Source organism: Peromyscus maniculatus, chromosome 1 (genome assembly GCF_049852395.1).
Source record: "Peromyscus maniculatus bairdii isolate BWxNUB_F1_BW_parent chromosome 1, HU_Pman_BW_mat_3.1, whole genome shotgun sequence".
Taxonomy (NCBI): domain Eukaryota; kingdom Metazoa; phylum Chordata; class Mammalia; order Rodentia; family Cricetidae; genus Peromyscus; species Peromyscus maniculatus.
In genome coordinates this window covers 30,113,145-30,126,055 of record NC_134852.1, presented here as the reverse complement: position 1 = coordinate 30,126,055, position 12,911 = coordinate 30,113,145, and the positions used below count along the sequence as shown (strand labels likewise).

Here is a 12,911-nt window from a genome sequence, read left to right as displayed (position 1 = left end):
AGCCTCAGCAGTGCGGCTCCTGCCCCCCACCCCACCTCTCCACCAAGGCCTTGAGTGTGGCCTCCCGCTGCCCCTTCCCCTGCCCTCCCTCTGTGCCTTTCTGAGGACGGCTGCTGACAGTGCTGTGCTCTCCTCTGTGTCCCACTCCACAGGGCCGGGTTTGGGTGTCTGCTAAATGCTCCAGCGGGCAGACCTGCTCCCCGTTGGGGTTGCCTGGGGGACCAGCCCCTCTCCATTTGCCAGCTGGCCTCTTCCTCTTTGTTCCATAATAGCAACACAGAATCTATGTTGCCAGGTGTGGGGGCTCTTGGGGTGGTGCCCACAGATCACCTAGGGGCTCATTAGCACCCTTGCTGGGACCTCCCAAGTGAGACAGCACTCTGAGCCTGGCCCTCCAGGTCTCCTTGTCCAGGGTGGACCCCAGGGACTGGGGAGGTTGTTCCTAGTAAGGGCAGCATGGGGTTAGGGTGCAGGTTGGTGAATAGCCCTGCCTGTGGGCTGTGTGCACCCCACCCCCAATGTTGTTTTCTGGTGGGGGCCCCACAGAATGCCCACTTCCTACCAGCACCCAGCTGCCGGGGATGGCTTGAGACGCTGCTGCCCCCTTGTGCCGGCCCACCCTGCATTTCATCCACACCCGTGCACCTGTGTGCACATGTGAGGTCAAGCCTCCTGGCTGTCACCTGATGCCCGGCATCAGGTTTCTCACTGCCTCTGTGAGAGCCGCAGCAGCCTGTCCTGGAGAGAGGCGGCCCCAGGCTGAGGCCCTGCTTGCCAGCCAGGCTGCAGTGTTCTTACGGAACTCAGGTCTGTCCCTGGTGGCCCTTCCGTGAGTGACAGGCCCATACTCCCACCCACTGCCTCTTCCGCTCTGAGTAGGCAGGTGCCCCGCCCTCTAGCAGGCTTCCCAGTATAAGATGAAGATGGAAGTGTGCTGTCTCCGGATCTGGGGTCAGTCCCAGTCCTGGCTAAATGAAGTTTAGCCTTGCATGGAATCCCAGTGCTTGTGGGGCCAGGCACAAGGGTCATGAGTTCTGGGCCAGCCTGGGCTTTCTCAGGAGTTCCTGTCTTACAAGGAAAAAGCATGAGCTCTGAAGACTGACAATAAGCCACTGCTGCTGACTCTCTCCAGCCGTGTCCCTGCTGACAGAAGGCCAGCTGCTTCTCTGGTTTCCTCCTGTCACTTATCTCTGAGACCAAAGAGGCTTCTGGGGTCATTCATCCATGCTTGGCAGGGCAAGGGTCCAAATGTGGCTTTCAGTCTAATTTGTCACCTCAGTGGGTCCACACCAGCACACACAAACACGCCACTCTCCCTTCCTCTCTGAGGACCATTTCAGTCGGCAGCGGCAGCGCCTCCCTTGGTACCCAGAAGCTGAACCTGAGCTGAGCGGACACACCGCATGGCTGCTGCACTGCGCCTCCCTGACTCCCTCATCACAGCAAACACTAGCCCTAAAGATTTATTCATTGTGTATACAGAAGAGGGCGCCAGATCTCATTGCAGATGGTTGTGAGCCACCATGTGGGTGCTGGGAATTGAACTCAGGACCTCTGGAAGAGCAGTCAGGTTCTTAACCTCTGAGCCATCTGTCCAGCCCCGCAGTTGTCATTTTTATTTATTATGTATGTATATGGGTGTTACTGCCTGCATGTATGTCCGTGTATCACATGCATGCCTGGTGCTCACAGAGGCCAGAAGAAGGCATCAGATCCCCTGGGACGGGAGTTTCAGACAATGGTGAGCCACCATGTGGGTGCTGGGAATTGGACTCAGGTCCTCTGGAAGAGCAGCCAGTGCTCTCAACTGCTAAGTCATTTCTCCAGCGCAGTGTTAGTACCATTGTTACAACACTAGGAGCTGTATCTCCAGCCCTCTTTGTAATTTTGTATTTGAGTCAGGGTCTCACTACATTGCCCAGGCCGTCCTTAGCTCCTCCTGCACCAACTACCTACATACCTTGTGTCCCCATACCAGGCTGTGCGGTCAGTTTTCTTGTTGACTATACAAGGCTAAGAATTACCAGTGATGACAAAACAGCCCATATTAGCCCAGGCCCAGCTTCACCCCAGCTAATGTCACTGGCCTGGACCTATGGCCTTTGGTTGAACCAAGTGTCTATTTGGAGCCTCACTGGTGCCCTCTGGTAAACCCTGGGACACCTCAGAGTGATCTTTAGAGGCAGCATATTAAATAGACTTAGAAAAGATGCCAGTTAGATAAAGCCAGCCCATTTAAAATTGTCATCTACTACATGTGTTTCTTCTCTTCATGGTCACCTGGATAGCCCAGTGGAAGTGTCTATAATTGCTGCTGTTTTCAAAGTAGTTGTCAGTACCCCAAATCTTCAAGTATGTATGTGATATGAGAATAGTTATTGTTTTATTGTTTTGTGGGGTTCATGGGTTACTGGAGATGTAAACTAGGACTTTTTGTAAGCCACATCCCCAGAACCTCAATGGGAGAATTCTAGGTAGGTGCTCTACTAGTAAACTATCTACTCAGTTTATATATATATATATATTTACTTATTATCTATACAGAGTTCTGCCGACATGCTAAAAGAGGGCACCAGATCAAACTATAGATGGTTGTGAGTCACCATGTGGTTGCTGGGAATTGAACTCAGGACCTCTGGAAGAGCAGTCAGTGCTCTTAACCTCTGAGCCATCTCTGCAGCCCCTGTATATTTATTTTTTCAATTATAGGTTGAGACAGGCTCTCACTAAATTGCCCAAACTGGCCTTGTACTCACTCTGTAGCTCAAGCTGCTTTTAAACTTTTGATCCTTCTACCTCAGCCTCCCAAGTAACTGCAATGCCTGGCTTAAATGTCTTTTTCTAAAAAGTTCAGAAGAAGCAAATCTGGCAGACAGGAATATAGATGGAAGTTTCTGTCCCAACCACCTGTTCCCAAATAATACTCTAAGGCTTATATTAATTGTAAATGCTTGGCCAGTAGCTCAGGCTTGTTACTAACTAGCCCTTACATTTTAAATTAAACCAAACTCCCTATTTATGCTTTGCCACATGGCAGTACCTTTATCAACATGGCAATTTTATCTCCTGCTCCCTCTGCATCTGGCTGGCAACTCCAGACTCCGCCCTTCTTCCCATCATTCTCAGTTTGGCTCTCCTACCTAATTTTATCCCATTCAGCTATTGGCAAGTCAGCTACTCTATTAAATCAATCACAGCAACATATATTCACACAGTGTAAAGGAATATTCTACAGCATTTCCCCATTTTCGTCTAAATAAAAAAGGAAGGTTTTAACTTTAATATAGTAAAATTATATACAACAAAAGAATTACAATTACAACATCTCGTCTATATTTGGCAAAATTAGAAAAAATATTCTATCTTTGTGACTCTAAGGTTTTATGCCTAATTTATCATTCATCATAACAGAAGAAAACTTTAACTATGACTATCTAGTCTTCATCTCCATCAAAGACCCCAGAAGGGTGAAATGTTACCTAACGACAGGGACCTCTGGTGGCCTGGACAGTCACTAGGTTCTTCTGTGACATTGGACCATCTGACTTTGGCCCACAGGCCTAATATATCTGACAGACTTTTTTGAGAAGCAGGGAATTCTGAAGGACTGTCCTACTTTGTCTTGGCGAAATCTGGCAGTTGCTTTCTTTTGTGTCCTGCTGGTCTGTGTTGTAAGGCAGGAGAAAGCTAGCGAGTACATTCTTCCCTCTCTGCCCCGACTGTGGGTGTGGTGTGTGACTTTGCTACAGTGAGGGATTATAACCTATAATTGAGGCTGGATAACCCCCATGGGGGTGCTTTTTGTCAGGGTGTTTCTCACAAAATGAAACTAGAGTACCCTGAGCCAGATGCCTGCCTGGCCTTGTGCTGGCCTGCAGGGGACCTGGCGGCAGCCTGCCCAGCTAGGGTTCCCCGTGTGGTAGAGGAGGGAACCCGTAAGCAGCGGTCTTGAGCTGTGTGTGTTTCTGTGACTGCCTGACAGCCCAGCGCTTTGTAGAGGGCTGGGCCAGTTTTGTGTGATGCCTGTGACCTGGAGCTCTGTCATGCTGCTGTTGGGAGGGAGGGATGAAGGGCAAGGCAGCAAGCAAGGACTGTGGAGTCTGAGCCTGCTCCTTTGCCCGCAGCCCAAAACGTGACTGTGGACGAAGTGATCAATGCCTACAGGCAGGCCTGCCAGAAGCTGAACTGCCGACAGATCCCGAAGCTCCTCAGGCAGCTGCAGGTATGAGGGGTGGGAACACTGACCAACGCCTGTGCATCCATGTGTGCATGTGTGTTTGTATGAGTGTAGGGAACACAGCCTTGGCGCCTGCCCAGCCTGCCCCCAGCCAGGGCCTGCGTAAGGACAGCTGCAGAGACCCTCAGTCCAGCTGTGAAGTTAGCAATAGTCCAGGATCACAGTGAGTGGTAACTACTGACTCTGTCAGCCCCAAAGAAATCCTGTCCTCACAGAAAGATCATCCTGTCCATTCCTTCAAGTCTGAATTCCAGAATTAATTCCTAAAGTGTGATTTCTAAGGCAAGTGTCAGCCTGGGCTCCGTACTGATGCCCAACTCAACAAACAAGGACAAAACAGCAAAAACCCAAGTCTGGACCTCGAGAGAGAGACCTCCCTGCTGTTTAGGAAGTTAACGGAGAAACCAGCACTGCCTGTCATCCCAGCACCTAGTGGGTGGAGGCAGGAGGATGGAGTTCAGGGTTAGCCTCAGCTACATGATGAGTGTGAGGCCAGCCTGGGCTATATGAGACCCTATCTCCAGAATCAGAACTAAGCTGGCAAGATGGCTCAGTGGGTGAAGGTGCTTGCTGTCAGGCCTGGCCCCTGAGTGTGAGCCGCTGGAAGCCACATGGTGGATAGAGGTAGAGGACTACATTTTCACATGTGAACAGTGATGTGTGCGTGCACACTCACATGCACGTGCACGTACACACATCAAAAGTTTAAATACAGACATGGAAAGCAAATTTGACTTCTCATCTCTCCTCCCCCCCGCCCCCATCCCGGGAGGCCCCGGAATTTGTAGAAGGGGTTGCTGGCTCAGACGCGCCAGCACCAGGCGCTGTCGGAGTTAGTGTGAATGTGGGCAGACTCTGCCTGTAGCCTTCCTCTCTGTGGTCACCCCTGGGCCCCATCTCCACACAGGGTCCTTGGGGTGCCTGGGTCATTGTTGTCTCTATGTTCCTGGACTCTTGTCTGTTCTGTAGAGTTAGCAGAACAGGGGCTTGCCCCTTCCAGGAAGAGCCTCTCAGTGTGGCATCTGAGGCAAGGATGAGGGCTGACTAGACCTGCACCTCACTGGCCAAGTATGCTGTCAAGCCAGCCTTAGCCTGTCTGTCCTGGGGCTTGTTACAGCGCTCAACCCTTGGGTGACAGTGAAGCCCAGAGACTGGCACCTGGCATGTGTGTGCACTAGGTGGACCCCACAGGAAGGGGCTGGGGAAACCCCTGAGCCACGCGTGACTGTCAGCCTACCTGTCCCAGTCCCTTGGGACAGACTTGCCCGAGTCTGGAATCTCCCCAGCAATGCTGGATACCCTCAACTTCACTTCATCAGCTGGAGTGATGGGGCTGTGGCTTCTGGCTGCAGGCAAATGCATCTCATGCTCTTTGTGCTCAGAACCAGCTCCGGTTGTCCTCTGGGCCTTTGTCCAGCTGCCCTGCCCAGTCCTGTTCCAGATGCCATCTTACTGCAGGGCATGGCAGAGCCCGCTGAGCCTTGACTGCCTCACTTGCAGGCCACCCCGGTTGCTGGGGTGTCTTACCTGCCTTGACAAGCCCCATCCTGCTTTCTTAGGAGTTCACGGACCTCGAGCAGCGCATCAACTGCCTGGACCTAAAAGGTGTGTGTCCCCAGGGATGGCAGGTGTCCAAGGGTTTGGTGGTCCTGCAGGAAACAGAGACTGGTGGTGGTGTGGACTCGCCACATAAAGGTGCCCGCCCCTTCCCAGGGGAGAAGCTTGACTACAAGACCTGTGAGGCGCTGGAGGAGGTCTTTAAGAGGCTGCAGTTCAAGGTTGTGGACCTGGAGCAGACCAACTTGGATGAAGATGTGAGAATCCTGCTGCCACCAGGCTCCTAGGCCCTCTTGAGGCTTGGGCAGGGAGAGGGCAAGGGCAGGACCTCATGAAGAGCAGAAGGGGGTGTCTGATGTGACCAGGGTGGGCCTGAGGCCCTGAAGGTGAGGCCTGGGGAGCTGGGTGAGGGGCAAGTGTGGCCGCCAGGAGCCTTCCTGGTCGTCACGCTGCAGGGTGAAAGGCACCGGGGAGTCGTGGCCTCTGTGGGCTGAGTGTCCTGAGCATAGGTTGTAGAAGAGCCCACCCTCCCGGGTCACCCAGGTCACACCTGTCATTTTGAGGCTCTTGCGGGCCCAGCACCCGTCCTGGGCACAGCCCATGTTTCCCTTGGCCATCTGACCTGAGGCCAAGCCCACGTGTGCCTGTCCCCAGGGTGCCTCAGCCCTCTTCGACATGATCGAGTACTACGAGTCGGCCACACACCTCAACATTTCTTTCAACAAGCACATTGGCACCCGGGGCTGGCAGGCTGCTGCCCACATGATGCGCAAGGTGGGTACCTCACACACTGGGAGGAAACACTGGGGAGATCTACCCCAAGCCCATCTCTCCTGCCCTCCTGCAAGGTAATGCACCTCCTCCACTCCTCCCTAGATGACCCTCAGAAAGTGGCCGTGTCTCCAGCCTGCTTTACTCAGCCTTGCAAAGACTGGAGCAGGAAGGAAGTGGACCTGTCTGGGAGGAGGAGGGTCCCCAGGGACTCAGGCATAGGCCCCAGTGTGTAAAACCCAGGTGCTAGCTGTGACCACTAAATGACCTCTCCCTCACTTGTCCCCACCAGACAAGTTGCCTACAATACCTAGATGCCCGAAACACACCCCTGCTGGACCACTCTGCACCCTTTGTGGCCCGCGCCCTCCGCATCCGCAGCAGCCTGGCAGTGCTGCACCTAGAAAATGCTAGCCTGTCCGGGCGGCCCCTCATGCTGCTGGGTAAGTCTGTGTCCGTAAGGCCTGCTGCTGGACAGGTGACCCGGACATGGGCTGGCCAGTCACTGCCACCCCTCCGCAGCCACAGCTCTGAAGATGAACATGAACCTGCGGGAGCTGTACTTGGCGGACAACAAGCTCAACGGCCTGCAGGACTCAGCCCAGCTGGGCAACTTGCTCAAGTTCAACTGCTCCCTGCAGATCCTGGACCTGCGCAACAACCACGTGCTGGACTCAGGTGTGCCTGTCTGCCGCTGTGCCGCTGAGACAGCCCTGATAGGGAGTCTAGGACTGAGGGTCGGAGGTCAGGCCAGAGCCCCTGGGTCTCCCTGGTACAGGAGACCAGAGTCTCCAGGGATGGAAGAGGCACTGACCACCCGCCTCCCCTAGGTCTGGCCTACATCTGCGAGGGTCTCAAGGAGCAGAGGAAGGGTCTGGTGACCCTGGTGCTGTGGAACAACCAGCTCACGCACACAGGCATGGCCTTCTTGGGCATGGCGCTGGTGAGTCCAGGGGGCTTGCTCCTCGTCCTCACCCTGCCTGCCTGCCCCAACGCGGGGTGTGTGTGTGTGTGTGTACACGTGCTTGCACGTGGAGGTCGGAGGACAGCTTGCAGGAGTCAGTTTTCTCTTTCCACCAAGTATAAATGGCCAGGTATAGAACTCGAGTCCTTGGGCCATCAGCCGGCCCTGGGCCATGTTTCTTTCATTGGGTCTGTCTGTCTGTCTCTCTTCCTTTCTTCTTTCTCCCTCGCTCCCTCGCTCCCTCCATCCCTCCCTCCCTCTCTCCCTCCCTCCCTCCCTCCCTCCCTCCCTCCCTCCTTCCTTCCTTCCCTCCTTCCTTCCCCCTCCAAAACAAGGTTTCTTTGTGTAGTTCTGGCTGTCCTGGACTCACTCTGTAGACCAGGTTGGCCTTGAACTCAGAGATCCTCCTGCCTCTGCTCTGAATGCTGGGATTAAAGATCCAAGCTAGGCCCTATTTCTTTAGTTGCCTTTTTGTAACAGACTACATAGGACAATGCTTCCCACAAACTGAATATGTTGGCCTAAAAAAATTAATGTTTTCTAAAAGCAGTCAGTAAGCTTTTAGTCTTTTGTTTTGTTTTGGTTTTTCAAGACAGGGTTTCTCTGTGTAGTTTTGGTGCCTGTCCTGGATCTCACTCTGTAGACCAGGTTGACCTCGAACTCACAGAGATCCACCTGGCTGTGCCTCCCGAGTGCTGGGATTAAAGGTGTGCATCACCACCGCCGCGCAGTTTTTAGTCTTTTTATTATCACATAATATAGAAAGTAATTTGAGCAGGTACAAACACTCCCAGGGGAGGGAGACACTCTTGTGGGGTGCCCTTCCACAAGAAGGCTGTTTTCAGGGTCCTTAAAGCCATTCAGAGACAGGCTCGGTGAGGGGAGACTGTGGACTCTGGTGGGGAGTGGGCAGTGTGGGCTTTGGGAAGCCCCAGCATGAGAGAGACTTGGGTTTCCCAGACCTGCGGTAGAATGTGCTCTGAGAGGCAGACAGAGCAGACCGTGCCTCGGCTCCTCTTCGGCTCCTTTCCTGACACCTTTCTAGCTTTCCTCCACCATGGCTCCCCCTCCTCACCTTCCCTGTCCCTTCCAGCCGCACACACAGAGTCTGGAGACACTGAACCTGGGTCACAACCCCATTGGGAATGAGGGTGTGCGCAACCTCAAGAACGGGCTCATCAGCAACCGGAGCGTGCTGCGCCTCGGCCTGGCCTCGACCAAGCTCACATGCGAGGGTAGGATGCGGGCCAGGCGCGCAGGGGCCAGCGGGGCTCGGCAGGGCGGCCGGCCGGCGGCCAGGCGTGGGGCCCGTGGCCAGCCCCTGCCGTCCCCCTCCCAGGCGCGGTGGCCGTGGCAGAGTTCATCGCCGAGAGCCCCCGCCTCCTGAGACTGGACCTCCGGGAGAACGAGATCAAGACGGGCGGGCTCATGGCACTGTCCTTGGCCCTCAAGGTGAACCACTCCCTGCTTCGCCTGGACCTGGACCGAGAGCCCAAGAAGGAGGCGGTGAGGGCGCTCGCTTTGTACTGGTGCTGTCTCTCTTGGGCGGGGCGGGGGGGGGGGGTGAGGCTGAGGCCACACAGGGTAGGGCCGAGGCCACACAGAGCCCTAGCAGGCCGGGTCCCACAGGTGAAGAGCTTCCTCGAGACGCAGAAGGCACTACTGGCCGAGATTCAGAACGGCTGCAAGCGCAACTTCGTGCTGGCGAGAGAGCGGGAGGAGAAGCAGCAGCTGCAACTGTCGGCCTCCATGCCCGAGATCACCATCACCGCACCCCCGCCCCTGGAAGAGCCGGGGGACCTGCCAGCCATGGGGGCGCAGAATGGGGCCCCCAGCCCTGGGCCTGACCCTGACTCAGACTCGGACTCAGACTCTGACCAGGAAGAGCAGGAGGAGGAGGAGGAGCAACAGGACCAGCAGAGGGCCGAGGGCGGCGCTGAGCAGAGTCCCCCAGCCCCCTGCCCTGCCCTCATACCCTCCGCGGACTCCCTAGGCCCTGGGGACAAGAGCCCCCCAGGCAGCCCCTCCTCCCCCACTGAGCAGCGCATTTCTGTCTCCAGCCCAGGCCGAGGCCACAAGGTGTTTGTGGTGACCCGGGTGGAGAGTCCACCCGAGAGGCCAGAGCCCCCTGTTCCCCCCACCTTTGTCTCCTCTCCCCCACCCTCCCCTCCCTCCCCACCTGCCTCTCCACCACCTCAGACCATGGACATCCAGGACCCAGAGTCATCCGAGGCTCAGCCCCAGCCGGAGCCATCTCAGGCAGGGCAGCCTCTGCCCAACGGCCTGAAGCCCGAGTTTGCCCTGGCCCTGCCCCCAGAGCCACCCCCAGGGCTGGAGGCTAAGAGGGGCAGCTGCAGCCTGGAGCACGGTAAGAGGAATGAGGCAGGGGGTGAGCCGTCAAGGAAGCACCTACCCGTGGGCGGGCGTCAGCTTCCCATTCTAGAGTGCCGTAGAGGGATAGGAGAGGCCTTGGTTGTTGGTTCCTCCCCGACCCCAGAGCTCTCCCGGGGTGGGGACGGTGTGGTCTGGAGGGGCAAGGCCATGCCCTGCCTGCCTCTGAGGGAGCTGCCACCCACTGCCTACAGCTCTGCACCGCCCCCAGGGTGCCAGCAAGCTAGAGGAACTGCTTTTAGAGGCCAGTCAGGAGGCCCCGCGGGACACACTGTGACACTGTGAGTAGGTGTCATCTGGGGGGCTGGCGTGAAGAGCTGGGGGCCTGCTGACCCTCCTCCTCACCTCTGTTCCCTAGTTCCTTAGTTCCGGCCGGTCTGTGATGAGCTGAAGCCATCCCCAAGGATCTGCTGACTCCCCGCCCAGTCCCCCAGGAAGCCAGGCGGGGACCCCAGGCCTCGCTCAAACACTACAGCCACAGGGGCACGGGGCTGGGAGTGCTTCCCGGACTCGAGCACGTATTTATGTGTCTGCCGCTCCCCAGGTCGGGGCTGGCTGGACAGGAGGGAGAGGACGGCCGGGAGGAACTCTCCAGGGTCACTGGCACAAGGCTGCTCTGGTCCTGGAGGGCCAGTGACCGGCCTGCCCTGGGAGGGCTAGGAGGCAGGGCAGATGTAGGATGGCCCTGGCCCCTTTCCAAGACCTGGCTGGTGAGCGTGGTGGTGGAGTTTGCCAGCCCCTGTGGGGTGGGGCCAGCGGGAAGGACGAGAGCTTTCTTTCTTAAGTGCAATAAAATCTATCAGGGAACTGGGCACGCAGCAGTGGGGCTCTGGGACCTGCTGCCCGGGCCACTGAGGCTGCGCCCTGGCAGGCACTACAGCGGTGGGCGGTGGGCGGGCGGGTGGTGTGGGCGGGTGGGCTGGGCCACTCCTGTTGGTGCAGCCGTCACGCCTTTTCTAATAAACGGGAGTTGGGTTGACCACCTGCCTCTGCCTCGTGCTGGGCCCAGCCGCCCGAGGGCGGGGGAGGGTGAGCGGTGGCAGACCCGCCGCTGGTTTGGTGCCAGTGGTCCCCAAAGGAGACCCAGAAGGCCAGGCAGACCTCCCTGCTTCCTCCACCCTCTCATCCACCCACACCTCCAGCGGCACACTGAGGCCACTCGCGCTCCCCCACTTCAGACAGCCTGGGGTTCCCAAGGGGCCCGGCGAAGGCATTCTGCTGGCTGAGGGAGCAGGTCCAGCCTGTCCTCTCTTGGCCCCATCTGTGGAGGGAGGGGTGTGCACAGGCCCTGGGGCCCACCTGTGCCCACGCTAGCATCTGCCTGGCCTGTGGACCGGAGAGAGAAGTGCCAGGTCTGTGACACAGGCCCGCCATCCCCGCTGCCAAGGAGTCTGAGATGGGACAATCACAAGTTCCAGGCCACCCTGGGTAACAGACTGGACGTGAGGACTTAGTTGACAGGGAAGCTGGGGCAGTGGAGAGTGGGGAGCCCTGGCCTGGAAGCCGCCAGTGAGGGACAGGTGTGCTGAGTGCATTCAGTCTCAGGCTCCGCAAGAATGAAAACTAAGGAGAGCCGTCTGTAGGAAATGCCTGCCTGTGTAGACACAGCCTCAACCTCACGGTGTCCATGTCCTTTCCTGTCTTAAACCCGGGAGTCAGGCTCTACTCAGCGGCACTAAAAATAGCCAGGCCCCCGAAAAAACAAACAAACAAAAAAGGCTAGCTGGTTGCGATGGCGCACCCCTTTAATCCCAGCACTTGGGAGGCAGAGCCAGGCAGATCTCGAGTTTGACGCCAACCTGGTCTACAGAGTGAGATCCAGGACAGCCAGAGCTACACAGAGAAATTCTGTCTCAAAACGAAAAACAAAAAAACAAAACAAAAAGTCTGGGAGTCCTCTGCACCCCACCATTGTATCTGTCAGAAACTTTTTTTAAACTAACTTTTAGGCACATGGATGTGTGTGTACAAGTTAGTGTGTGAATGTGATGCATGCTTGCCATGGCACACTCGTGGAGATCAGAGAACCCAGGGTATTATTTATCCTATACCACACTGGTTTGAGTCAGGCTCTCTTACACCAGGCTAGCTGGCCCCTGAACTGGAGACTCTCCTGTCTGCTCCTGTCTCCTCATAGGACACTGGGATACGGTGGCCACAGGACACTGTCGGGCTTTTACATGGGTGCTGGGATTTGAACTCGGGTCTTCAGGCTTCTACAGCAAGCTTTTTTTTTTAATCCACCAAGCTAGTTCCCCAGCCCAGAATCCTCTTTCTTGAAACACTAGCGGCTTGTACTTGGGTCGCCTACTGCTCCAGACAAGCTCACCACACCTTAGGACACAGCAGACACTTGTGTGGGAGTGGGGTGCGGGGAAGCCACACACAGTAACCACTGCCGACCAAGTCGCCATCTGTTGCATCCCATCCCTTAAGTACCTGGGAAATGCCAGTACAGCTACCCTGCTACCAGCCCCTTCTCAGCTAGGCTGCGGGGGAGCTGAGGCATCCTGGGTTCTGGGGAAAGCCTGCCTGGTGGGGTCCTCACCACTCTCTGTGGTCAGCATATAAAGTCTCAGCAGCTCTGGCCCAGTGGACACACCCTCTGTGAGCCTGTGCGGGGCTCCTCCTGGTCTTGGCTGTGTCTCACTTGTACCAGCTCTTAACATGGCGTGAGAAATCGGTCCTTCCCAACCGCTGCTGGGACGGATGGCCACCCTCAGAGTGATGCTGAGGAGATCCAAAGTCCCAGGAGCTCTTCACCAAGATGATCATGTGAAAATGAGTCCCTTAGGATGGGCCCCAAACCAGCGTGAAAAGGGTACTTATGAAGGGGTAACTGGGGGTCGGGGTGTGGCTCGGTGGTACAGTATTTATCAAGCACGCCCTGGTTCCACCCTCAGCACCTCCAGATGTGTGTGTGTGTATAATTTATATATCCTATGGCTGCTTGAATACCTGTAGTCCCAGTTGCTCAGGAGGCTGGAACGA

The 12,911-nt window shown here is 56.3% G+C and overlaps 1 protein-coding gene across 1 annotated transcript in view; it reads left to right on the top strand.

The window, feature by feature from the left end:
* Ppp1r37 (protein phosphatase 1 regulatory subunit 37) overlaps nt 1–10,900 on the top strand; it is a 31,339-nt gene extending 20,439 nt beyond the window's left edge. Inside the window, exons 2-13 of the mRNA XM_006994862.4 lie at nt 4,125–4,222; nt 5,797–5,842; nt 5,951–6,051; nt 6,449–6,568; nt 6,858–7,008; nt 7,088–7,243; nt 7,396–7,508; nt 8,623–8,764; nt 8,869–9,035; nt 9,159–9,897; nt 10,115–10,201; nt 10,279–10,900. Coding sequence (XP_006994924.1) covers nt 4,125–4,222; nt 5,797–5,842; nt 5,951–6,051; nt 6,449–6,568; nt 6,858–7,008; nt 7,088–7,243; nt 7,396–7,508; nt 8,623–8,764; nt 8,869–9,035; nt 9,159–9,897; nt 10,115–10,197 — 1,916 coding nt within the window. The 3' untranslated portion in view covers nt 10,198–10,201; nt 10,279–10,900. The remainder of the gene's footprint in view (nt 1–4,124; nt 4,223–5,796; nt 5,843–5,950; nt 6,052–6,448; nt 6,569–6,857; nt 7,009–7,087; nt 7,244–7,395; nt 7,509–8,622; nt 8,765–8,868; nt 9,036–9,158; nt 9,898–10,114; nt 10,202–10,278) is intronic.
* The last annotated feature ends 2,011 nt before the right edge of the window (nt 10,901–12,911 follow it).